The 26,545-nt window shown below is 43.4% G+C and overlaps 1 protein-coding gene across 20 annotated transcripts in view; it reads right to left on the bottom strand.

The window, feature by feature from the left end:
• Positions 1-26,545, bottom strand: part of TNS1 (tensin 1) — a 335,674-nt gene that overhangs the window by 93,595 nt on the left and 215,534 nt on the right. For 16 of the 20 annotated variants that reach the window (XM_081852254.1, XM_081852268.1, XM_081852271.1 and 13 more), the window contains 10 exons: positions 16,440-16,489; positions 14,241-14,412; positions 13,404-13,454; positions 11,444-11,566; positions 8,198-8,262; positions 6,891-6,974; positions 5,881-5,993; positions 3,708-3,768; positions 2,306-2,381; positions 782-911 (listed from right to left, as the gene is read on the bottom strand). In XM_081852254.1, coding sequence (XP_081708380.1) covers positions 782-911; positions 2,306-2,381; positions 3,708-3,768; positions 5,881-5,993; positions 6,891-6,974; positions 8,198-8,262; positions 11,444-11,566; positions 13,404-13,454; positions 14,241-14,412; positions 16,440-16,489 — 925 coding nt within the window. Of the gene's footprint in view, positions 1-781; positions 912-2,305; positions 2,382-3,707; positions 3,769-5,880; positions 5,994-6,890; positions 6,975-8,197; positions 8,263-11,443; positions 11,567-13,403; positions 13,455-14,240; positions 14,413-16,439; positions 16,490-23,217; positions 23,472-26,545 lie in introns of those variants that run through there. The other 4 variants (XM_081852265.1, XM_081852261.1, XM_081852262.1 and 1 more) reach the window with 3 other exon arrangements.

Raw genomic sequence — 26,545 nt, 5'->3', positions numbered from 1 at the left:
AATGCCAAGTTCCAGAGAAGATTAATAGTTACAGTCACCAACAGATCCTTCAATCTACCTGTGGCCCAACAAACTAAATGATTTGATCCTAACATAAACCAAAAATAACAGCTTGGGTCCAGTTCACTTGAAAGATTGATTTGCCCCACATGTGCCTATGTGAGTGCTTCAAACTGCAGAGTTTCCACTTTTACAAGTGCCATAACACGTTTGTTTCACATCTGTTGGGAGTTAGTCTTTCAGCATGGCAGCATCTATCCTTTGGAACTCTCTGCTGTTAACATCTGGCAGGAAACTTTGTTTACTCTTTTAGGCACTTGCTCATACTTTTTAATTTAGTTAAACAAGCCTATCTAGATTTTAGTATTTGCTTTTAAGTTTTCCCTGATTTTATCTGTGCCCATTGGCAATTGTTCCATGCGGTTTTATGTACATTGCATTTTTTAAAAAGCGGTATATAAATTTTATAAATAAACAGCATATTCCTTTACACTCTTAAGTGCCACAGTGAGGGGAACTACAGGAAAGCTGCATTCCATGAAAGGGGGCACCACTCTCCAAACAAAAAACACACAAAACAACAACATTCTTATACTCATTGCAGGCTTTTAAGCAAGGGTTGGGTGGCCACTTGTCATGCATGCTTTAGTTGAGATTCCTGCATTACAGGGGGTTGGATTAGATGACCCTCAGGGTCCCTTCCAATGCTACAGTTCTATGATTTGATCCTCTGCTTACTAAGCCAGCTTCCCTTCATTCCCATTTATACAATTGTTCTTACCTTTAAAGGCATCATCCAGGTCCTCCTTATTGAAGACAATGGCCAGGTCATGAATGGCACAGGTGTGGAATTGCACTCGGAAGATCACATCTCGAGTTGGGCTAAGGAACTCTTTGTGATAGCATTTCAACTGTCGGCAGGTGACGAGCAGTGAAGAGAAGGGAAGGGAAGAGTCATAAGCTTGGGGACCTGCCAGAAAACAAACAATTCTCTCCATCCCACACCAGCTGCACAGTATCCCAGAGTAAACAGATTGTGGCCTGCAGACTGTGCATGTCTCCAGCATCCTATTCTGGCATCTCCAAAACTGAACCACCTACTAATGCTGCATGTAGGGGTGGATGAATCTGTCCATGTCAGTTCTGAATTTTCTCAATCTTATGCAGTTTGCCCCATTTTTGCATCAATTTGAGAACAAAAAAATCTTCACAAATTCTCCATGCAAAATTGTGTGCATTTTTGTGTGCATCTCTCCCAATATATGCATGTTTGTATGTACATTTGCCTAATACACACATTTTTATGCAAGCAATTTCCCCTACTACAGGCATAGGCAAACTCGGCCCTCCAGATGTTTTGAGACTACAACTCCCATCAACCCTAGCTAACAGGACCAGTGGTCAGGAATGATGGGAGCTGTGGTCCCAAAACATCTGGAGAGCCAAGTTTGCCTACGCCTGCCCTACTATAATGTTTTGTATGTTATTTTCACTGATATATGCATAGTGGTGTAGTTTTTGGTTGGAGGACTTGTATCATAAAATTTGGAGAAATGCAAATTTCAAAGGACAGTTGTGTTTCATTTTGCTAAGGCTGTGTACACACTATATAAGGTAAAAAAAGGTAAAGCACCCCTGGACAGTTAAGTCCAGTCAAAGGTGACTATGGGGTTGCGGCACTCATCTTGCTTTCAGGCCAAGGGAGCCAGCGTTTGTCCACAGACAGTTTTCCGGGTCATGTGGCCAGCATGACTAAACCGCCTCTGGCACACAGAGTACTGTGACGAGTGCCAAAGTGCACAAAAATGCCATTTACCTTCCTGCCGCAGTGGTACCTATTTATCTACTTGCATTGGCATGCTTTTGAACTGCTAGGTTGGCAGGAGCTGGGAAACAGCAACGGGAGCTCACCCCATGACGGGGATTCAAACCGTCGACCTTCTGATCAGCAAGCCCAAGAGGCTCAGTGGTTTAGACCACAGCGCCACCCACGTCCCCACACTATATACCACATATTCAAAGCACATCCACGCACAAAGAATTATGGGAACTGGAGTTTGATAAAGATGCTGGAACTTGTAGCTCTGTGAGTAGTAAACGACAGTTCCTAGGTTTCTTTGGTGAAGAGAGGAATGTGCTTTAAATGTATGGTGTGCATGCAGCCTCATTGGTTCAGGAAGCATGAACTGAAATGTGAACAGAACTAACTTCTCTCTCATTCCTTGCTAACTGAGTGAGCCAAAGCCCCACAATGGCAGAAAATGGACCAAAGCAAACAAACGACCCAACTATGTTTTACTCTTACCAAGATATCTCCCTTTAAGAGTAGTCCAGGCTCTATAGTGATGCAGATGCTGGTCTGACTGTCCCCCTGCACGTTGCTACAAAGAAGAAGAAATAAGTTAAGCATAGGCAGCTGGGATGCTGTTCCCTAAAGTTGGGTCCACATAGGAGCCTCATCTACTGGGGCAGATCTAAACAGGAAATTGGGACAGAAGAACAGAGGAGAGCCAAGTAGTGTGAGAGTTCGGGGCTGCCTTGGTTGGCTACAGTTCCTTTGCCACTCACACTGATCATTCCTGTCTTATTTGGAGAGATTAGAACAGGGGATTGGCACTATGAACACGTCAATTATGCAAGACAACCTATATAGCAATCAGCAAAGACATGGTTGAGGAGCTTCCGTAATAAAATTGCTGATGAGAAAGCTTGTATGCCAGATGATCTTCACAAACTCTTGTCCCAAAATTTAACATGACTTGTTTGCACAATCCTAACCTCCTTTACTCAATCCACTCAGCACTTCCACTTCTGAAGTTTCTTAATATGGAAGCTACTACCCCATAAACAGGTACTAATCCTTCCCTACACAGCTGCATGTGTCTAGACAAATGTTTGCAGAACTCTTTCAGCTCATTCAATGCTGCTGCTGCTGCTGCTCTGCAACCAGAGATTCAGTCAGTACAAGAATCAACCAAAGTTTTCGCAGGTCAAAAATCAGTCAGGACAAATTTTAATGGGTGAGGTTGAAACTGGATGACACACTTGTTGATTTGAAAACAAAAAAGAAGGTACTGAAGACTGCCTTTCTTTCCATCTCAAATTTCCTTTTGAATAAAACACATCTAAAGTTTTAGTGTAGATTTATTAAATATGCACTTTTATATTTAAGTGATTTAATATAAGTAAGCCCTCAGTTAAAACTCATCTAGGTAGCCATGTTTTTTTAAAAAAAGAATAGCCAATTAAGACCTGTAGCTGTTTCATAGAACAACAATTTGCCACCTTCCTTGGGAGAAAAGTTATACTGAGCTGAAAACAGCTTAACCCTGTAGACATACCAAAGGCTGCTTAGTAGATGATGTTTTTCCCACATGGAGGAAAAATTAAGTGTCACATGCAGAGAGTCTTAAATGCTGCTCTCATGGGTGATAGTATGTCTGTAATATCTTTTCCTGCCCTTTCCTATGCCTATGAAGTTCAGTAGGTCTTTAGGGAAGGGACTGTCTCCCTCCTTTATGGTGTTCTTGGCAGGTTCCTGGCAAGGCAGGTTAGAGCAAAGCACAAATGATGTGCAATGAGAGCCCTCCCAGATCCCACCTCTGCCCAAGATTCAGAGTCCCCACCCCATTGGTCTGAAAGGAACAGAGGGGAAATGAGTGCTGGGAATCAAAAAAAAAAAGTGCCAACTCCAGGGCAATATTTACTAGATTCCAGATGTGTAGACAGGCTGCATAGCTTGGTATATCTTGAGGAAGGGCCGGCAGCCTAAGAAACATAAATCAGAGACAGGGAGAAAAAGACCTTCATTAGTCAGGGAGATTAGTTGGAGAAGGGAAAACAAACAGCAAGAGGCCAAGACAAACAGTCTCGCCTGGAGGAGAGCTTTCCAGTGACCCTGCAGCCAACAAGACCTGGTCTGTGACACTGACAGATGCCCTGGAAAAGAACACGGCACAAACAGCAGGCTCTTCCTTTATTTGGAGGCATAAACATTCACATTAGGGGTGTGTGTGGGTGTGTGGGTGTCAAAGTTATCAAAGAGTGCTGGGTGTAGATCCAGACGGCTGAAAGCTGGGCCTTGGTGTCACAGAATGGATCACGCCACTCTTGTGATGATTTACGACTGTTGCAGCAAAACCAAAGAAGAGTCTTGTGGTACCGTGTGTGTATCAGTTCCTATGCTAAAGAATAAATGGACACAAATCTGGCATCCGAAACAGCAATATAACCCAGTACAGTAACATCTCAATCTGCCAGGACACTCTGCAACTCATCTTAAAGTGGAAGTACTTGAAAAACAAGCGGCTCCAACATGAAACTGCCTGACATCATCATCATCATCCTTTTACTCTTTCTCCCTAAGGATATCAGTGGTGTGCAATAAAAACAGTAAAACAATATAAACAAGCAACAGCCAGGGGGGTGGGGGGAATTTCAGTGCAGTCAAAGTAACTAGGAGAAACCAGAAATTGTAATAATAATTACACAATAAGAAAAGATAACCATGTTGGCTCATGGGGGAAAGCCCAAAATCCTTATTAGAGGAATACCTTAATAGGCCAACCAAATTGCCACAAAATTCCAGGTGCAACCTAAAACCTGTATAGCAGCTAACAAAGCCTCATTTGAACTTCCTCTACAGCTTCCCACATTCTGCTTTAAGACTGTGATCAGATATATTCTCTTCTCTATCCCCACTCTGTTTACCATGAGCTGATGAATAGATCTGGATAAGTCAGAAGCTTGCATACTGTTTTGAGGCATTCTAGTTGGCCTAACAAAGGTATTAGACTGATATGGATTTTGGAAGTTCAGCTCCATTCATTTGGATCTGAATAGAGTTGATGTTTTCCTTCCCCTCTACAGATGTTAATTAGCGTGGCTCTGTCAAGTGGATTGTTTTATCACCTAACACTGCTGTTGTAAAGAGTAGCTGTGCTGATCTTGCAGGCATTCTAGCTCTAACTGAATTGTCACTATCTGCTCTGTTTTCTATTCCAATTCCTTCTGATCTCACTGCTTACAATCCCTCCCCCATATGCATATGCATACCTGCCAAGTAAATGTTACATTTCAAGCATCTGATGCATAGGTTCTAGTTCATACAAGTTCATATCATAATAAAAATTAAGGTGACACAAAACTGTTGTTCCACTGCTGTGCAGTGTCTTAGGGTCATGATACACAAGTAGAGGGAACACTGGAAATTACATAGCAGGGTTGTTCATATGCTCTTATCAAACATCCTGAGCTGGAATTGAATAACTGCAAGAACATTCGGCCCAAGGATGTTAAAATGGATTTTACTGCAAGTAGGTGGATGAATCTGAGCTGACTTGGAACATGTGAGAACATCTGCTCCAATTCCATGTGATAAAACCAACAGAAGCTGCCAAAATAAGATGCTGAAAGCAAGAGCAATGGGTTAAAGGAAGACAGTTGTGGCTGTGACTGGCCCTATTGTGTTGCAGTATAAGGTGGTAAAACAAACTGCACAACTTCAGGTAGACATGTAAGACACCACTTCTGAATCCTCCTCCAGATAAAAAAGGAAGAAAAAGAAATCTGTGCAAACAGAAAACTAGCATGTCAAGGTGAATGGTTCCTAATGTGCCCTTTCCTTGATTTGGCTTTCTGCTTGCAAGAAATTTGCAATGGAGAAGTACATTAAAAAAACATGATCTGACCCTGCATTCTACAATGGCACAGTCTGTTCTATCTACTGAATATTCTGTCACTTTGTTCTTCTGTATCTGTCAGTCCGTAGTGAGAATTACAAATTATGGGATTCCTCATCAACTAACTGACATTGTTATCTTTCAGCCTCGCGACAGCTATGTTTGCATGATGTTGGCTAGGTTGGAAAAGGCCAGTTACCTCCTTGAGACTCAAAGTTGGGAATGCCATGCATGATGACATGATGCAAGAAGAGGGGCTTGTTGTTCATTTTGATGGTGCCGGACAGCAGACCACTGAAGTAGTGGACATACCTAGGGAAGAAACCACAAGAGTAGTCAGGAGGTGAGTTGGAGCCTCTTAAAAGACTAATGCTTCAATAAAGAAAAGTTGCCCTCTGTAAACAGTGTGAAACTATTCTCTCATAGTGCTTTATACTAAGGTCTCAGCCACAAGTCTCTAAATCTGCTTGTTTTTTAAATGTGCTTCATGATTTTCTTAAGATATCTCAGAAGCTGGCATGAAAGATTTTTGCTCAGCAGAACTTGTCTGGAATTAGTGTGTTGCCTTCCCTGGCTTTAGGCACTGTAGGGCCTGTTTTTGAATAATCTGCCTGACAGGTGTTGGCACAAGTTTGGTTCTTTTTAGCCTTAATATTCTGGAGTACCAACCAGATTTACATTTGGTTTCAAATCTTGCTAGTGCAGTTCTGGGCTTGGTTCTGATTTATTTCAGGGGTCTACAGCAGAACGACTCATTCCCTGTTCCACTTTATTTGCAGGCAACTGTTTTCAGACATGAAAAATGTATTTATATTATGTAATGCAAAGTTCATATTTTGATCATATTTTGATGCTGGAACGCCCTTTAAAAAGGAGAGCTTATGCTGAGATGTCGGTAGTGGCTACAAGACAGAGGAACATTTGCCCATTAAAAACCAAAGACTCATCATGACTGGCTCCAGCACCACCTAGTGAAACTGACTGAAAATACACTGCAGGCCCAATAGGTATCTTACTTTCAGAAATTCAACACTAAACAGTGTTTTTTTGCAACATGAGAAACATCCTGAGCTTTGATATCGACACTATGATAGCCATAAAGACACCCATTCTGAATGTCTCACAACGAAAGCAGTCTTTTCCATGCAGCTCACAGCCCACACTCAATAGAAGGCGGAAAACCCTCCCCAGCCTGCCCTCCAGACTAACCTCTTCTGCGATGGCTGCCCCACCGGGATCACCTTGTCCTCATAGAACCTCTTCATGGCAAACCGGTCCAGAGCTTGGTCTGCACTGTGGAATAAAGAAAAGCGTTTGGCACAGACATATTCCATGGGAAAGGGGGGAAAGTTCGTAGGTGAGCTGGAAAAAAAGAGAGGCCCCAAGTAAGAAGAGGTTTCTTCTTTCTTCCCCAATAATTGATATAGGGAATTTCAAGAGGGATTTCAGGCTGCAATCCCAGGTCAGCTAACATGCTGCCCTCCATATGTTGCTGGAGTCCTTTGACCCTTGCCTAATGGCCATGCTGAGTGGGGCTGATGGGAGCTGCAGCCCAATAACATCGAGAGGGCACAATATTCCCTATACACACCCAACTGGGAACAAATCCAATTGAATTCAGTGGGGGTTCTGAATAGACACGTATGGCATGGGTTATCATGCTGCCAAATGTTTTGTTTCAAATGAAAAATGATGACATTTCTAGGCATCCTATCAATAAGTTAATTGGCTGCATTGGCCAATTGACTGTATTGATGCAATAAGTTGATTGAAGTACTGATGCAATAAGCCAATCCTCAGTAGAGCAATGCATTTATCACAGATTTATGTTTCTTTCTCTAGTATAGTACATATATAATACTGTCACTTACTGGAGATTCTGCCTCAACTTGTAGAACAGGAAATGTGTTATCAGCCTAACTATAACAAACTTTTTTTCTTTTTACTGACCCCTCTGGGACCAAAAAAATTGAGACCCAGAAGATCAAAGCTTCTGCACCCCAACTCAGTAGCCCTAGTGCATGTTCTCATCCCTCTTTGTTGGCCTTGTCCTCCAGTCACTCCCTCTGGCCACCTCCCTTCAAGCTCATTCCCTGGACTGGAGAATTGGCCAGCAGGAAGCTTCATTGGGGCCCTTCGTTCCCATATAAACCAAACAGAAAGCCTTTCTCCAGAAGCCAAAGCGCTGTGGGAAACTTCTCCCACTCACAGAAGAATGGCCAGACAAGAGCTATTTCCCATTAGGTATTTTGTGTTCTATAGAACAGTTCTATAATCACCACCAGCTTTGAAGTGGCACGAGAGCACGATTGGAGTGCATGTATTAGGATGGGTGATCTGGGACTTTGCTTCAGGAAAGTACATTCCAAGGTTGTTTTCTGGACTGCTATGATCAAAACAGACATGCTAAAGTTGCAGAGACTCCAGAATAGCCTGTTCCTTCTTCCACTTTATGTCTCACCACTAAAACTACGGTCTTCACCACCCTCTTGCAACACAGCATGAGGCTCTCTTACCTGGCTGAAATGTTGCTGTAGTGCATGTAGGCAGCAATAACTACTCCTGTCCGGCCTCTGTTCCCCTGCAGAAGACATAAGCAAAACAAGTGGTTTAGAGTGACCAGTAAGAAAGTCTTGTAAAAGAGAAAGCAGCTATCCATCTCCACTAAAAAGTCTGATCTCTCCAAAGTGAATAGAACAACAATATCCAATCCACGTCAGTTTTGCCTATGTACACTTATTTCCAATCACTCTGCATTCTTTTTATTTAAAAAGTCACACAAAAAGGTGCATTTAAATACCTATTTTAAAAATGTGTTTTCTCTCAAAGTGCACATTTGCAAATGTAACTTGCTACATTTTTGCACCAAGAACTCTTGTCAGAACATTCAGGAAACATGAAAGGCTGTGGGCAATTAAGTTCCAATCTACATGTTGGTCCGGAAGGTCCAAATCAGGTCAATTCATATCGGCATTTGCAAAGGTTTAATTTCTCAAGCATTCCATGGAACAATGTCCTACTGATATGTCCAGGCTTTTGAGAGGAGCAGGCTCCATTCAGACCAGGCAGCCTATTACTGGAAATTAAAAGAATCAAAGGTTATGTTGGCTGGCAGGGAGAAACCGGCTGGTTGATTCCGCTTCACTCTCGATTACTCCTTACAAAGCATTTTCCACCAGGAAGGAAAGGCCAGTCAATAGATGTCGCTGTTCCCTTTGACACCAATTGACCTGTGGGGAATCTAAGAGGCCGTTAGAGAGCTCTGATTTTGCGGCATCCTCTCATAAACCCATTCTCCACGTTGTGAAGAAAAGGCTTTTCAGAGGAAACTGGTGCACCCACTGTCATACCTCAAAGCACAAACTGCTCAAGTCTAACCAGGGAGCTATTTTAAAATGAGAAAGCTGCTGTAGTACAGTGAATAATGGAGATCTGTGCATACCTATCCACTTCACCCTGAAACCATTGGGTATTATGTTTATTATTTCTATCTATAGTCCAGTCTTCCTCCCAAAGGAGCCCAGGGACACCCCACCCAATCCAGCCCTTGCACTGCCTTCCCAAAGCCAGGTAAGGGAAATGCCAGGCTTTGGAAGGAGGTGCAAGGCTCTGGCAGGGTCCCAAAGTCCTCCCACCTCCTTTCCAAAGGTGGGAAACACTAGGCTTTGGGAAGGAGGGGTGGACTCTAGGACCCTATCAGAGCCCTCATGCCTCTTTCCCAAAACCCAGCAGCTCTCTGGAAGGGTCAAATATTGCTGAGGGCCCTTGGGCCATGTATTGGACCACCCTGACCTGGAGGGTACAACATAAGCTAGCTGTGCTTCAAACAATTCTCTCTCTCAATTCAACTCCAGTGCTGGAAGCTTGAACAGTGAAGAAATGGAGGGCAAGGAAGTACATTGGGGAGAAGTTAGCACCAACATCTATGTACTCTGTTTCAATTTTTAAAACAGGCGTCACCCCAATCCTGCTCCATAAGCAAGCTGGGTGGATTCACAAATAAGCATGGCTGCCCTGTTGCATCTAGTATGACTCTGAATCTGTTGTCAGGGTCTATTTTGTTTTATCTGTTGTACTTAAAACTGCGCGCAGAGTTTGTTCTGATCAATCCAAAGCAGGTTACAGCATAAAAACATAAAACACAATTCAATACAATACAGCAAAAACATAAAAAGGGACCAAAACTCAGAAATAAGCACTTAAATAAAAACTGAAGTGGCGGATAAATTGCAGTGAACACCCAAATGGCCTGGGGAAAACAATAACCTTGCTGGATTGATTTGGCTTTAAGATCCTGGTTAATAAGTTGGCATTAAGTCATATTTCCCCATTTTGGACATGATGTGAAACTGCAATGTAAACTGGCCAGGATCAAAGGATCAATGGCTTAATTATGGTTTTTAAACCCAGGAAAATCGCATCTGAAAAAGCCATCAGAGTTGGATGTCATCAGCATACTCATGGCACCTCATTCCAAAAATCTCAAGCAATCTCTCCAAAGGGGTTCCATGCAGATTTCAGAACAAAGGACTACACCACCAACAGCAGAAATCCAAAGGCAGTAGAAAGCCCCAAACTATAATCTAAAAGGTATTTGATTAATCTTCCACAGTTATCTGATGCATATCAAATCCATATGCATTTTCATCACAGAAGTCTAGTGATCTATAAAGATATGCTTCTTTCTCCTTTCACAACTTGCTAAATAACTAATCCCCATCCAACTCCCATCTTTACTCCCATACTATCCTTCCAATACTCTTATACTCATTATACTTTCTGATTCCCATTACAGGCATAGAAGAAAACTGCTTCCTTTTTCCACTGCTTGCATTTCTGACTGAAGTTTAATGATCTGAACAAAATAGCAAGAGTCCTTTTATAAGCAACAACACTCTCCATCCTCATACATAAGCAATGAAAGGAATAAAATGTCCAAATATAACAACAATGCAAATATGATCATTAATGCAATACCAGCAGCGTCAGGGCTGGTCCTACTATTAGGCAGAGAAAGACAGATGATGAGGGCAGGGAGGTAGTGGAGGAGAGATCTGTGTGCACCACACAGCCTGCATGTGCCTTCTGTGAAGCCACTCTACTGCCCTCAGCTGCCATGGAGAAATAAAATTCAATTGCCAGTCCAGCCATGTATGTTGGTCATAGGCTTGCTAAAGGGAAGGTGGACTTTCTTTCCCATCTGCTACTAGGCCAGGTTGCACTAATGTACAAAACCCCCGCAAAAGTTAGGCAATGGATACCTGAAGGCTTGCTTGACCCTGTGTGTCCTAAGCCAATCACTGAGATGATCTGGGGGAGCATATTAATGGTCTCCCATAGACCAGAAGCACAAATTATGGCAATGAGGACTCATGCCTTCCATGTAATAGGCCCAATTCTAGGGAATTCCTTCCCATTAGAAATCAGGTGGGCACCATCCCTGTTAAGTTTCAGATGCTAGGTTCAAATGGTGTTGTTGTTGGTGGTGTTGTTGTTATTTATTGAATTTATATACCACCCTATACCTGGAGGTCTCAGGGCGGGTCACAGAACAAAATCAGAATATAAAACCACAAAGTATATAATCAAAATAAAAACAACAACCAAATAACCCCCGCGCACACACCCCAAAACACACACACATAGAAGTGAAAAACAAATGGCTGTCATTCACACAGCCACCTATCCTGTCCTTTCCAACTAAGCAGAGGAGGGAACTACATTGAAACTCTGCAGGGAAAACTCCTTCGCTTCTCTCTCACCTTATTATGCAGAACCACCACATTGTGAGGATCAGCATTGAGCCACGTATCCATGGCCTTGCAGATGCTGCATATCTTCTCCAGGGCAGGTGTGTGCAAGTCAGGCCATCCGAAATCCAGCACCTGTGGCAGAAGGAGAGCAGAGGTTTCCAAGCAAGAGGAAGACAAAGAAGAAAGGAAAGTGTTAAAGAAGATGAAGATTCCTCCCTCGGTACACTTTTGGTTAGATGTTGCTATTGAACAAAGGTATCCCAGTTTTCCCTGGAAAAGACCCTGATGTTGGGAAAGATTGAGGGCACAAGGAGAAGGGGATGACAGAAGACGAGATGGTTGGACAGTGTTCTCGAAGCTACAAACATGAGTTTGACCAAACTGCGAGAGGCAGTGGAAGACAGGAGTGCCTGGCGTGCACTGGTCCATGGGGTCACGAAGAGTCAGACACGACTAAACGACTAAACAACAACAACAAATCCCAGTTTTGAAGGCCATAAAGCAGGATGAGGCTAGCTCAATTCAGGCACAAGATTCTGAGGCAGCATGAAAGGACAACAAATTCCCCTAGTACTTCATGGCATAATCCACTTTACAGAGTTTTGAGGCTGTGTTTATATGGAAAGTTGGGGAGCTCTGAGCACATTCCTTAAGAACATCTCAAGAGCTTCCAGCAAAACTTTGCAAAGGCCATATTTTGCATACAGAACTGCCAATGCTAACAACCTGCATTGATGAATAATTGGCCATCCTACAGTATGGATCTGTGTGCATACTCATGTGTTGACTACGAGCATGACTGCCTCTGCCAGGAGATCACAAGGCAAGCCACTACAGTGGTGCCCCGCAAGACAAACGCCTCGCAAGACGGAAAACCCGCTAGACGAAAGGGTTTTCCGTCTTGGAGGCGCTTCGCAAAACGAATTTCCCTATGGGCTTGCTTTGCAAGACGAAAATGTCTTGCGAGTTCCTGCTGGGTTTTTCCCCTTTTTCCCCCCTTTTCCTAAGCCCTAAGCCGCTTATCAGCTGATCCGCTAAAAGCCGCTAAACCGCTAATAGCGCTAATCCGCTAAGCTGTCAATGGGCTTGCTTCGCAAGACGAAAAAACCGCTATACGAAGAGCCTCACGGAACGGATTAATTTCGTCTTGCGAGGCACCACTGTATTATCTCAGCCTCAGCTTCTACCCTGCTCTGAAACAGAGGGATAATAATATTGACCTACTGTACAGGGTTGATCTAAAGATTGCTTAGATGAAGTACTTTGAACACCATCAAAAGCTTATATACAGTAAATGCTAGCTTGCATTCATATCCCAATTTCCAATACTTTTATCTCATCTTTTTGCTTTGCTGTGATTTCTGACCAGTGAAGCTAGAGCCTTTACTTGCAGAAGGAAACCACTTCCTTTCTCTGTCCCAGAAATTTATAGGAGATTGGTATTTTGCCCGTGGCTCCCTGCCTGACTACAACTTGCCAACCTAGCAATATCAACCTGCTGCCACTGTCCTTTGATACACGTGGTGGCAAACCTACAACATTAGCTGTTCCTTCAGAGCAGAGAGGCAGGCAAAGTATTTCAGCCATGTGCCTAGCCTTGGATGGATGAACAGCTTCTTTGGCAACCAAAGACAGCAGCAGCATGGTTGGATTAGTGGACAAAACAAACATGCAGAGAAGTACACATACAAAAGGCTTAAGGAGCAGCACATTAGAGGGAACGCCAAAAAGCAGAACAGGAACAACTCGGGCAGTCCCCTCTGAGACTGAAGCCTAGAGCCAAAAACTACATACAACTGAGGGGAAGTAGATCTGGAAGTTGAATTGTAGAATGTTTAGGTTCGTAGAGTTATATAGCTGGAAGAGACCCCGAGTATCATAGAGTTTTCTTCCCCAGCCTGTCATAGATATCTCTCTTTCACCCTTTCCACCAAAAAACATTACTTATAAATAAGCATCTCCATCTTACCTTGGAATGGAGCTTGCTGATGTCATGCCTCTTCTCTGACAGGTTAAAAAGCTAGTGGATAGGAAAGAAATAAACCATGTTAAAAGAGATGGTTGATGAGGTGAAGGCCTGTGGGCAACAATATGATAGAAAACTGAATGGGAGCATCAACTACAGGATTCCAAGGCTATGACATGTTTCTCCCCCACCACCACAAACAACCACATGCGCATGTGCTTCCTCTTCCGGAATTGCAAGCATGAGTTGTACACTTATTTATTTTTTTTATTATTATTATTATTATTATTATTATTATTATTATTATTATTATTATTAATTTTCAGCGTTAGCTCCATGTACTGCTTAGGCACCCATATATTTTCTGCAATTTACTGGAATGGAAAATGAAATGGATTTGTGAATGAGGTGGGCTTTCAGGATTTTGAAGCTGCCAGCATTACGTTAACAACAAAAATGAGTGGCATTCAACTAAGGTTTGCTCAGAGTAAACCCATTGGCATTAATGAACATAACTAAGTCTTCTTTGAGTAAATCCTAGTTGAATACCACCCAGTGGACAGAATCAGCAGCGTTGTCTATGGCGAACGGGGTTTAGAGATGTTGTGACACAAAACCACAATGAAATTTTTAAAAGTAGAAATCAGTAAAGAAGGGCTTCATCAATGACCAGGAAAATGAGTTAGGTCTAGACCAATTACAAAAGAAAGTCTAGACTTCTTTAATATGGTGCATTTGTGGGAAATAGAATATAGCTAATGATGTCAGAATTCAATGCTCACAGAATGCAGTTGCTCTCAGCATTTTTCTGAAGACAGTAAAATATCGACCACTTATTACCAGGTAACTGTCCCCATGCTTGGATTTCAGCATCTGTGCCACCTCCTTCAGGTTGCTAGAGAAGGTCTGCTCCTCCGACAAACTTGCAAAGTTGACAGCAATGATCCGTTCTGTGACATACACCAGGTCTAGTTCACAAGTATCCTCCATGGCCTGGTTTAGGCTCAAGCTCCTAGGGCAAAGAGAAGCAACTAAACCGTCAATGGCAGAGAGGAAAGAACAAAGGTATAAAGACAGGAAAGTCTGTCTGTGTAATCTTCCCCTAGCACTGTTTGTGCATGTATGTGTGTGTATATACTCATCATTTTACTTTACTTGCACTTGTCTGTTGTGCAGCCAAGCTTCAACATGGCAAGGGAAGTCCAAGAAATCCCAAGTGAGCAGGTGGAGCAAGCAACCATTGCTGCTGCTATTGCTGCCACCAGCACCTGGGGTGAGGACAGAACTGAGAAATATTCCACCAGGCTAGTGGAGCAAGCAAATCAAGTAATATGGAGCAGGACTTTTAGCATGGCTGCCTGTTCTGTGGAATAGCATTCCTGTTGAGGTACAATAGGTGCTCACTATCTTCCCTTTCCAGAAACCATTGGATACATTTTTTCCCCAGCAGGCTTTCCCAAAATGGGTCTTTGGCATGAGTATCTATTCTGTATTGTGTTAGTTTTATTTTAAATGTACCAGCTGTTTCCTCCCGGTTTTTGTTTATTGCACATCATCATGACACAATTGGGTGGAGGGTGATTAATAAACTATTATTATTAGCAGTAATAAATACACAAACTTGTTTCACTTTGCTTCTGCAGACAACTTTAGAGGACATTCACAGGGTGTTTCAAGTGGGCTTCTGAACATTTTTTAAAGTGCAGTTGTTCCATGGAGATTTTAATTAAATCATCATGTGTGCTTATGAACACTTATCAGGAGTAAGGCAATACTGTGGCTGCAAGGAAGAGAGAGACCATTCTCAACATTCTCTTTGAGCTTTTCTTTCACTGCAATACTGCACAGCAGAATATGGTTCCATCATGCAGGATGACCAGTGCAAAATGCGGAGAATGAAATCTGGGGATACTCAGAAACTGTAGCAACCAGAGAAACTGCTGTGGGAATAATTCCAACCAAGGAATACAGCACCATAAAGAAGTATTGTTGCATAATGTCTATAAGTGCATGTGTGTTTGGAGAAGGGGAAATATTTAAGCCAAACACTGGATGTCAGCACTGACACCATGTAACACAAGCATAGGGCCACAAGGAAACACATTTTTCAGCTTTTAACAAGCATCCTGAATTAAGAAACCCTTTGTCCAAAAATGTTTGTGGATTCATGGGGAAGTAGAACAAAAACAAGCGCTGCCCTATTGTGTAGGATGTTAATATGCACCCTGAAAATAGTGTTCTGGCAATAATGTAAATAGGGAACAAAAATTGTCATTGCACCCTATTCAAGAGTAAGCCAGTAAGTGCTCTTTCTAAGAAGAAGCATGGGTGCATATGAAAAGGCTCCCTCCAGCATCAGAGGCAACATACTAGCTACTGGGAGAAAATAGCAGAAGAGAGTGACTGCCCTTTTCGGCTCCCAAGAAACATGCTGTTGACCACTATAGGAAACATGATGCTGAACTAGATAGGCCTTTGGCCTGATATCTTAGTGCTCTTATTATATTCTTAAGGTTACCCCTTTCAGTTCCAGTTACTCCTTTCAGTTACTCCTTGCCTTTCAGCTGGGAGCCATGCACAACATATCCTAAATCTCTGTGCCTTTAAATGAGAACAAAGCAGTATAACAGCAGATCTGAACACATGAACTAACATGTCAAATAACTACCTGGGGAAAACCTTACCCTTGTTTTGTTTTGTTTTTTTAAAAAAGTGTATTAGCTTTCGCAGATAAATATCTTGAACATGTGCTATCAATTTTAAGCAAGGCAGATATATCCATGGAAATAATGGAGGCAGTTTTGCATGTCCCTAATTATGAAGAGAGCAGTGGAAGAACACAAGAAGAGCCCTGCTGGATCAGGCCAAAGGTCCATTTAGTCCAGCATCCTGTTCTCACACTGGCCAAGCAGATACCTGTGGGAAACCTGCAAGCGGAACCTGAACACAGCTGCGCTCACCCCACTTGTGATTCTTGGTGTTTTGAGTTTCACAAGAAAGACTCTCCATGAAGTACTCTCATCAAACACTGAGCCTTACCTTGAGGGTTTACGTTGTGCCTGGATAATTTTGGGTGACTTTGCAAACACCTAATAAAACGAGAGTGACAAAAGGGTGAGAAAGCATGTTACTGCAGTACTTGCTTCATTGTAGAGTGACACGATCAGCAGGAATAGAAGCAACTGGTCTCCTTCTGCCTAGCTTTTAAGCCTGACCTGCCTAGCCTGACCTGGAAAATATCACTTTAAGGTGGCCTGATCAAAGATATTTTCTGCTTCCCCCCCCCCACAAAATATCCCTGTTCTAGATATTTCATAGAAGCTCATTCTGGAACATCTGCATTTAAGGTTCTGGAGTTTCAGTTAGACTGCAACCTCCTTATTTCCCCACTTCTCGGGTATTTGAATAGCCTTCAGTACTGCACCCTGCAATTCATCAAATGTTTACTACACAGAACATCACCAATGGAGCAAATTAAGGATCTTTTTTTCCATTTTACAGCTCAGCAAATGAAATCCAGAGCATTGTCCCTCAAAAAAATGAGGTGGGGAGTGGATTTTGCAAGCAAAATACACAAGTTAAAATAATCTTTTTTTTTTTTTTTACAGTCACTTTCCAATATTGCTCCATGGAAGGAAAAGAGTACATCAGATTCATGCCCAAAGAATACTTACAGGTGGCCCAACCTGACCTGGAAGTGAGCTCTGAGCTAAAATGTATTTAGATGTCAAAGACTGATTCCATGAATTCCAGGGCTCCAAGTTAATGGCACAAGCATCCAAAGTGGGGGTGGCACAATTGGTAGATTGTCCCTCACACCCAGTATGATGGAAGCCAAGGAACTGTATAATCCTTTACAAGGTTGCAAATGTTCCCTATGTCTCCATCCACAACATTCTTTAAAAATCAGCATATGAAATATCCCATATCCTAATGGCACTGTTACAGGTGCCACATAATACTTGCTCTGCACTTGAAAGAAATAAACCTTTCAGTGGGGCAGCACCCATACTTTAGAAGTCCCTCCCTCTTGAAATCAGGCCAGCATCTTTGTTGTGTTTCCCCAGGGCCTTTAGGCAAGCCTATCCAGGCATGTAAAGTTGCATGTGTTTTATATCTCTTGACTTTACCAACCAATGACACAATCCTCTTGCCATAGGAGGGAGCTCTGTGATTGCTCCTGTCACAATCAAGGGCTGTTTAGGACAGAAACATCCATATGACTCTGCAGAAGCCCAAGGCGAGATATGTCTCTTCCATTAAAGCTCAAACTAACAGAAAGCCTCATGCTCTTTTCCTCTGCAGAGACTCTGCCCCTCCACCAAAAAGAAGGAAAGAAAGATGGAGTGAGGAAGTCTATGCATATTGGACAGAGGAGGAGAAAAACCACCTAACCCTTTTCCCTCTGATAATTTTCAAGCTCAGAATCATTCTTGCCCAGTTGTTTTCTTTGGTTTTTTTACCCATGGTTTTTACCTATAGTGGAAAAGCTGCCCAGGCATTTTTAAAGGGGCTACCATTTGAGACTTTAGCTGTGTTGTTGTTGTTGTTGTTGTTGTTGTTGTTGTTGTTGTTGTTGTTGTTGTTGTGTGACAGCTGATATATTGGTTTTCTGATAGCTTATGTTTTGCTTTTATTGAATGTGAAAATTATTTCTAATTGTTGCTGTTGTGCGCTATCCTGGGATCTGTTTCAATGAAGGCTTTTTTTAAAAAGTGGCATAGGCATGGGTATAGCTAGATAAATAAAAATACTTAACTAGCTGACCAATTGTGTGGCAGATAGCTCAACACTGAGCCCCCCCCCCATATAAATCCTGGCTATGCCCATGGATATGAGGACCCTGTTTGTCTTCCTTCACAGGTGAAAAAGCAGACTGCTTCACCTCCAGTGTTACACATCCCAGGCTGACTTTGCTTCTTCTACTTTAGCAGAGGAAAAGGAGCACAGAGCACCACACAATGCCTTGACCGAGCCTGCTGTAGTCTGAATTCCTTGGTCCTACTAGCAGAGATAATTGGCTAATTAGCAGCCGGGGGGGGGGTTACAAATACATGGGGGATCAAGGCCCTAACAAGGATCATTAGGAGACTATTTATCAAGCTGGACAGAACAAAAGCCACCAGGGATTGAAGAGGAGGAGAACTGCAGGAAGTAATTTAAAGGCTGTGTTGAGTTTCATTTTCTCGAAAGTCAGTCAAGATAATAGCAGCAGCTTGGAAGGCTGGTGGACTAGATATCAATGCAAGGCCAGTTTTACTGCACAAGCACATAGGCTGCAATCACTACCATGAAGATACTGAAGAGCCCTTTTCCAGTCAAGGTATTTGCTCCGATTCAATGACAGTAAATTTCCTCAGGACGGAATCTGCTAGCCTTCATCACATCTGTTCAGTTCAGACAGGTCAGGGCTTCTGTCCATCACTGAAGGTAGGAAAAGCTATGGAGTGCTAGGATCACCTATAATTTATCTGTGGTGTCAAGGGAATATCTGCTAGGCAGGTTTTCAGGCACTGTCTTGTCACAGCTATGTCAGTGTTGTGGCAGGACAAACTGTTCCAGGACTGAATATTCCCATGTTCAGAAGACATAATTTAAATGTTCCCAAGGTTAGATCAAGGCCATGGGGATGGCTTTAGTACATGCACTGCGTTGTGCCCGGCACAATCAGCACCATGGACAACTGTGGGGTGTGTATGAGGAAAAGTGTTCACCGCACATGTTTAATGCACATCAGTTCTGTGCAAGCTGTGAATGGCTCCATTCACTCCACTATCACTTGAAACTAGTAATTTAGATCTCAGTGTTGCCAAGTGTAGCATTCCAGAAGATGAATCACAACCACTCCTTTTAACGAATGACCTGCCCGTTAACCGGCTTCTATTAGATGGAGATTTGGCTTAGTTTTGGACAAAACATTAGGGTTTAGTTCGCCTTCTATATACACACACTGGGTTGCTCTAACAACTGGGGAGCCCCAAAGGTATGTTCTCCATTTGGCACATGTGGCTATTTTCCCCAAACCACACCCACCTTCCCCACACCTGGCCTTATATGTGACATCAGGTGTGGTGCAGGCAGAGGCACAGCTGGGGGGGGGCAGATCCCAGCAGAAAGCAGGACTGAACTCCCTGCCCATCAGCTGATGCATGGGGAAGCTTTCCTCTGCCTGAATCCTCCACAGAGCAGATTTGTATCCCCTGCCCATTAGATGATGCACAGGGGCCCAAAAGGGTCCCCAACTCAGACCAATTGTACAATAGCCACTGTTTCTTCATGTGTAAGATGCTGCACACTACAGAGAAGTGAAATCTTCTGTGTTCACAAACAGGGCATGCAGTCTTGATAAACCTTTTTAATCAAGGGGTTCATTAATTGGAGAGGGGCTAGAAGGTGCAGATAGAATATAAAATTCAGGCTTTGCCCTAACGTAAGAGATGGCTTACGTTACGTTAGATGGCTAACTTCTTTTGCAGCGTCAGATTTTGGAAAAGTGAGAGTAGAGCACACTAACCTTCGCTACGGTACGACTGATATATTGCTCTAAGATGATATGCTAACTAAACACTTTTCCAAGATTTTTCCAGGATATTTAAAAGCACTGAATAATCCATGCAAAGGACAACCATATAAATCTGGCCTGTTCATCTCAGTGTTACATGCAAGTGAGAGCAAAGTCTTGCCGGAGCATGCTACAAAACTTTGGATGCAGGGAATTTAACAGCCCCATTATAACCATATTGGAGCAGCCCAGCAGTAAGGTTTACAGAGCTGAAAACATCACACTAAGAGAAAGGTCTTCCCCAAGCCATTAGAACTGAACTCTGGCTCGCCTTGGCTTGGGCCTTGATGGAACAGAACACCAGGAGGAAATGTGTGAGTTGTATGAGCAGGAAGCTTCTATTTGTGCACCATTCCCATGGCCTCAAAAATTCCATATGTGCTTGATTTGTTTGGTGACTTTGTGACCTCATCTGAAACACTATGTGGGGGTTCTAATTAAAGAAAGATCTGACTGAGAGGAAAATATACATTCACACCTTGTTTGTTTTGGTTAAAAGCATTTGTTAAAAGTTTTAGTGACTAAAACTCTCGTCCCAAGGTGGCTCCACACTCCCATGCCCAAACTTACATGGTGAGTTTGCAGAGCTCAGATCTAATCACCTACTTCTAAAACAGCTGCTGAATTATAGGGTCCCAGTAATGAAAATGCCAAGTGAGGTAACAAGGACAAAGCAGCATGCTGAACCTAAAGACGGTTATTATGGGTTTGTCTTTGACTACATGTGTTATACCAGAGAGGTGGGGAAGTTCTGGCCTGTGGGCCATATTTGGCACAGCAAAGGTCCCAATTTGGCCTGCAAGGCCATTTTCCTTGGCTGTTAGGTGTGCCCACCTGCATCACACCTAATGTCATATCTAATGTCTGGTATGGGGCACGTACAGATTCATCTGCATCAGCTCTTCACTGAAGTTCCCCATTCGGAACATGACTGCGTGGCTGATCCCCACAGAAAACAGGGTTGAAGCTCCCGCCCCTTCAACTGATGGGCAGTGAGTTCAAGCCTGCTCAATTCGCTTCGCAGCTGAGTTCCCAATGGAGAACTTGATCACACAGCTAATCCCCACAGAAAGCAGTTTTGCCCCCCTATTCTTGGCGATTGGGAAGCGCTAAGTACAGAGCTTGCAAAGCACTTTGCACAGTGATTCCCAAACACTCAACAGCTAGCTCAGGCATAGGCAAACTCAGCCCTCCAGATGTTTTGGGACTACAATTCCCATCATCCCTGACCACTGGTCCTGTTAGCTAGGGATGATGGGAGATGTAGTCTCAAAACATCTGGAGGGCCGAGTTTGCCTATTCCTGAGCTAGCTGTTGTTTGGAAAGTGCTTTGAAAGCCCTTATGCTCAATTTTCCCAAGTGCAAAGCAAAGGGTTGGCCAAGCTTCATGTGCTATGGTACCCAAGTGGCAAACAACAAGCTGGTTGTCAGGTGCTTTGGAAGTGTTGTGCATGGGATTTGACAGGTAGGCATGGCAAAAACAAACAAACCTGCCCATGGTGTCAATGGTGTCCCACCCATCTGTCAAAGTGGATCTGTGAAGCATAGAGGCAGATAAGGATCTGGCCCACAAAGCAAAAATGGTGACCCACCGCTAGTGCAGCTGACACACTCCTTAAACAATTCAGATCTATAACATCCAGTGAGAAATTTAAATGAAGACAATTTTAGAAGGCAGTCAGAAGTCACCCATCCTCTCTCCCACATGCACTCCTACAAAATTATCCTTCACACATATGCAGATGCAGAGGGGGAACCATTTCCCCTCATACACATTCACACAGAGAGACATAAGCGTGCTCTGTCACACAAAGAGACACACAAAACTACCACACACAATAAAATACACATACACATTAGCAAACTCCCTCAAATGCACACACAATAAAATACACATACACATTAGCAAACTCCCTCAAATGCACATACACGTTTAAACCACCTGTCCCATGCAGGAAAATTTTACACACACACACCACATACACAACCTAACCAGACTAGGAATTGAATCTTACTTCAACACTGGTAAAAGGACAGTGTCCTTTACCACAGCTGAAGTGGCAGGGTAGTGTAAGGGGTGCACGTTAGCCCACACAGCACAGACAGTTCTGCCCGCCAACAGCTTACCATCACTTTCCCTTTTCCCTCCTCAGTATCTGCTGCCTGAGGTAGGGCAGTTCTGTTTATATCTCAGGAGGGAAGGGATGTACTTTTGCTTTGAGTGGGGGGGGGTCCCCTGCTTTGGCACATCTAGAAAGCACATCTAGGTTACTGTGCAGCCTCCTCTCAGCCAAGCAGATTCATGCAGGCAGGGTGGCATGCAGGTATCATCACACATTAATGGCTTGGCTTCAAGTGGCTGCACATGCCATTTGTAGGCACTGAAATGTCTCCAGGAAGTGCTAGTCGGTGTACCTCTTAAAGCTGATAAGCTGCCATTGTCTGTACCTGCCTTAATGGCAAAACACACACACACACACACACACACACACACACGTAACTTGTCCTTGCCTCAGCTCCCATTTATTACAACTGGTTAACTCTGAAACCTTATTCCTTTATATGCACACAGTGGATTTTCAACAAGAGAGAAGTCCAAGCAACATACCTGAATGCTGGATATAACTGCCAAAAGAATATTTTTAAGGTATTACTTGGCAGTGTGCCTCACACAGGCATTAAATCAAAAGTTTTAAGCTGAATAACTTGGCCATTCTCCATCAGATCCCTATGAAATTCAGTTACAGACTACACCACAAAACAAGTAGATTATCAGTGTTAAATAAATTTCAAACCATTCTGATTATATGAGGTATAGGATATTCAGACTTTAAAGCAATAATAAAACCTCGAAACACCATATTTCCCCCCCTTTTGGTGTCATCCGTAGACATGAGAACAAATTACTCCTGGCTCATTGAGCCAGCTGGCTGTGATGAAGGGAGAAAACAAGCTGCACACAGAGCCAGATCTGGATTTCCTTCCATCAAAGCAGCACTCCATGAGGCTGCTCAAAAGAGATGTGCACTAGAACCCTGTGCATGCAGTAACTGTAGTTGTTGTTGTTCATAAAACTCGTATAAAGATCTGATCCAAAGATTCCATCCTGCCCAGAAAGAACAGAGCTCAAGGCAAATCCCTATTTGGAGATGTTTAACTAATTCCCACCCTTTTCCTATGTGCAAATCCAATTACAAGGCTTGGCATCTCCACCACAGCACGCACACACCCCTCCAACCCTAAACAAAGGCTTACCTTCGGGAGAGTAGCAGTTTTGCTAATCCATTTCCAGGGCATGGTGCCCACTCTTTCTTAAATCTCTCTCCAGAGCAATCCCTCTCTCCTCCTCAGAGACTCAATCCAAGGAAGTCCACAATAATAAAGGGACGGTGTTTGATTAAAGAGTGGCACAAGCCTGGCACGCAGTGGGCACCATGTTTGGCATGGTCAGTCTCTGACACTGCCGCTGGGTCCCTGTGGCTCACGATGCAACACACTAACCACAAACAGCTCTCCTGTTGTTGTTACTGCTGGTGGAAATGGAGCCCCACCCCTTCCTGAAACGCTCTCCCCAACACACACCCACACCACGAGGAAGAGTCAGGCAGATATCAGCTGATAGGAATAACAGCTTCCAGGCAAATTAAATGCTCAGAAAGCGCCCTATCCAGAATTCAGGACCAGGCGGAATGGTGAAAGTGACAAATGATCCTTTTTAAAGGCTGGCACCCCACTTATTCTAGAGTGTTGCCCTCAATATCACCACCTTCTTTACTGTTCGACACACACCTTGCTTCTGTTTCTATGCCAGCCTGTTGCAGCAAAAGCAACCAAGAGCCACAAGGCTTAGTAACCAAGGTCACTGCTGCAGAATATGAGCCTGACAGCTGGATTCATAGAAATAGAGAGTTAAAAAATGGAAATGGGGTTTTTTTCTCATCTGGATTAATGATGTAGAAATCTTCAAAACATGCAGGTTCTTAACAGGTCATCATGTATGAGTGTTCCTCAGAACCCCAAGAAAATTTGTCAGGGGTGCTTCAACAAGGATCAATCCTGGCAGGCAGGATTTCCTTAAAAGTAGTTTGCACATTGCTGCTACCAATCATCCCTAATGCATGCTGCTGCTGGAGAGTGCTAGGTGGGTTTTGGAGAGCATTTGGAGTCTACACAAGGCTGCAGTGAGGCCTAAAGAGTCTTGGCCAGTGGCCTCTGAGGTGTATAGGAGGAATTCATTGTCACCCTCTACTTATCATTCCATCAGCGCAAACATTTCTGCTTCCCAGACAGAACAATCTGCCCTCTCCTCTCTTCATGTGATGTTCTTGGGAGGTCTTCTGACCCTTTAGAGAGAGGGGGCACAGGGAGATTGTGTGGAGAGGAGAGGGGGATGCCCTGTTGCACTAGCAGGAGCTTCAGTTAGCATTCTGGGTTAGTTGGATCCCGGGCCATATGCCCTACAACTTGCTCCCTGAATCTTTTACAGCCCACAGGCATTCTCAGGCTGATATGCAATGCCTCTTGCCCCACAAGCGAGCATGGGAAGACTCTCCTGAAACTAGAAAGTTTAAAAATTGCTTGTTGTGTGCCACCCTTCCCCCTGTTTCCACTAATGCAGTCGTACAAGGAAAGCTGGGAAAGAAAATGGGGAAAAGGCATATTATGGTTCCAATAGTAATTGACTTCTGATGCTTCCAAGTCCTGCACCTGTAATTCTTCCATCAGTAATGGGGAACCTGTGACCCTCCAGATGTTGCTGAACTACAGCTTCCACCATCCCTGGGCCATGGGCTGTGCTGGTTGGGGCTGTTGGAAGTCCAGCTATATCTGGAGGGCCACAGATTCTCCACCTCTACTCTAAATGAACGCACATATCTAGATCATGGCTACTTCTCAAACATCCAGTTTCATACAATTGTTATGTTGCTTTCATCCATGCAGCAGCACTTTTTTTTTAACCATAAGTAACTACAGAAGAATTACAAGAATGTATAAACTCAACCTTAGGCAAATTTAACTGACAGCAGGCATTGGGGGAGAGGAGAGAGAGAGCAAGAGAGAGAAAGCGTCCACACCATTCTGCCTCCATCAGATGGTAGGGTTGATGCAAGCAGGAACTTGGTCTTTTCTGTTGTGATTTTTTGGGGAAATCAAGTTTTAGAAACCATAAAACTGTTTCTATTCTGCACAGGAACTGCGAGGTGCTGTTATTTTACCTGGATACCCCCAGCATTATGTTGCTCTTGGTTTGTTATTTATTTGATTGTTGTGCTGAATTGGTTCTGGGGTTGTTGTTTTTTAAAAAAGTTCATGTATTGATGAAGCTTTCTAGCTGAACTTGAGGCCACTTAAGCAGTAAATTTAACTCATTCCCTAGTGAAGTTAATTCCTTTCCACTTATAAAAGTTCCCTGTGCCCTGTTTGGGGTGATCTCCCCACTCCTCCAACCAGCTCCATGTGTCCATGTCATTCAGGGCAATATTGAATCTCTTAGGAAATACTTTTCAAGATTGGGTGAGGGGGGTTGCAGAAGGGAGGAGGAAAATGGAAGTTTCCTTGCATCACCCCTATGATGTGACACTTCCTATGACCCAAGCCACTTTTATTGCAGGTGATTATTGGCAGTAGCCAGGAAATTGTCCTTCAGGAGGAACTTTTGTCCAGCACCACTGATTTTCTCAGTGAGGAATACCCCAAAAGCTTTCTGGGTATATAGTCTGAAACTCACTGTATAACAATGTGTACGAAGAAGAAGAAGAAGAAGAAGAAGAAGAAGAAGAAGAAGAAGAAGAAGAAGAAGAAGAAGAAGTTGTTGTTGTTGTTTGGTGGGTAATAAAATAAATAAATAAAGGTGAAGTTAAAGGTAATTGACCCCTGACTGTTAAGTCCAGTCGCGAACGACTCTGGGGTTGCGGCACTCATCTTGCTTTACTGGCCAAGGGAGCTGGCGTTTGTTCGCAGACAGCTTCTGGGTCATGTGACCAGAATGCCTAAGCTGCTTCTGGCGAACCAGAGCAGTGCATGGAAATGCCATTTACCAGAGCGGTACCTATTTATCTGGTTGCACTCTGACATGCTTTTGAACTGCTAGGTTGGCAGGAGCAGGGACCGAGCAACAGGAGCTCACCCCATGCCAGGGATTGAAACTGGCGACCTTCTGATTGGCAAGCCCTAGGCTCTGTGGTTTAGACCACAGTGCCACCCGCGTCCCTAAAATAAATAAATAAATACATCCCCCATATTCCACTGATGGCCCACCAAAGGGAACAAAATTAAGTACTGCATTACGACAGTTTGAGAATCCTCGAAGACATCATTGTCTCTTCCAAGAGACCACTGATAAGCAAAGAGTGTCATGGTAACGAATAGGTGCTCAGCTACAGGGAGGGGCCTCCATCAGTGTTTAAAGGCTATGCATGTAATGGAAAAAAGGGGCAGTGCCAGAAGAATCTTGTTTTCCTAAGTACACAGAAGCCTTGTTCAGTTCAAATCCACATGATTTGATTTCAGCTTTCCTAATTATTAAGAATTTTGACTGGATGGCCAAGGAGGGAGCAACCCATCTCATGATGCCAGGTCACCT

Source organism: Podarcis erhardii (assembly GCF_964252035.2).
Source record: "Podarcis erhardii genome assembly, chromosome: 1".
In the NCBI taxonomy this organism is placed as follows: Eukaryota; Metazoa; Chordata; class Lepidosauria; order Squamata; family Lacertidae; genus Podarcis; species Podarcis erhardii.
This window is presented reverse-complemented; position numbering and strand designations above follow the sequence as displayed.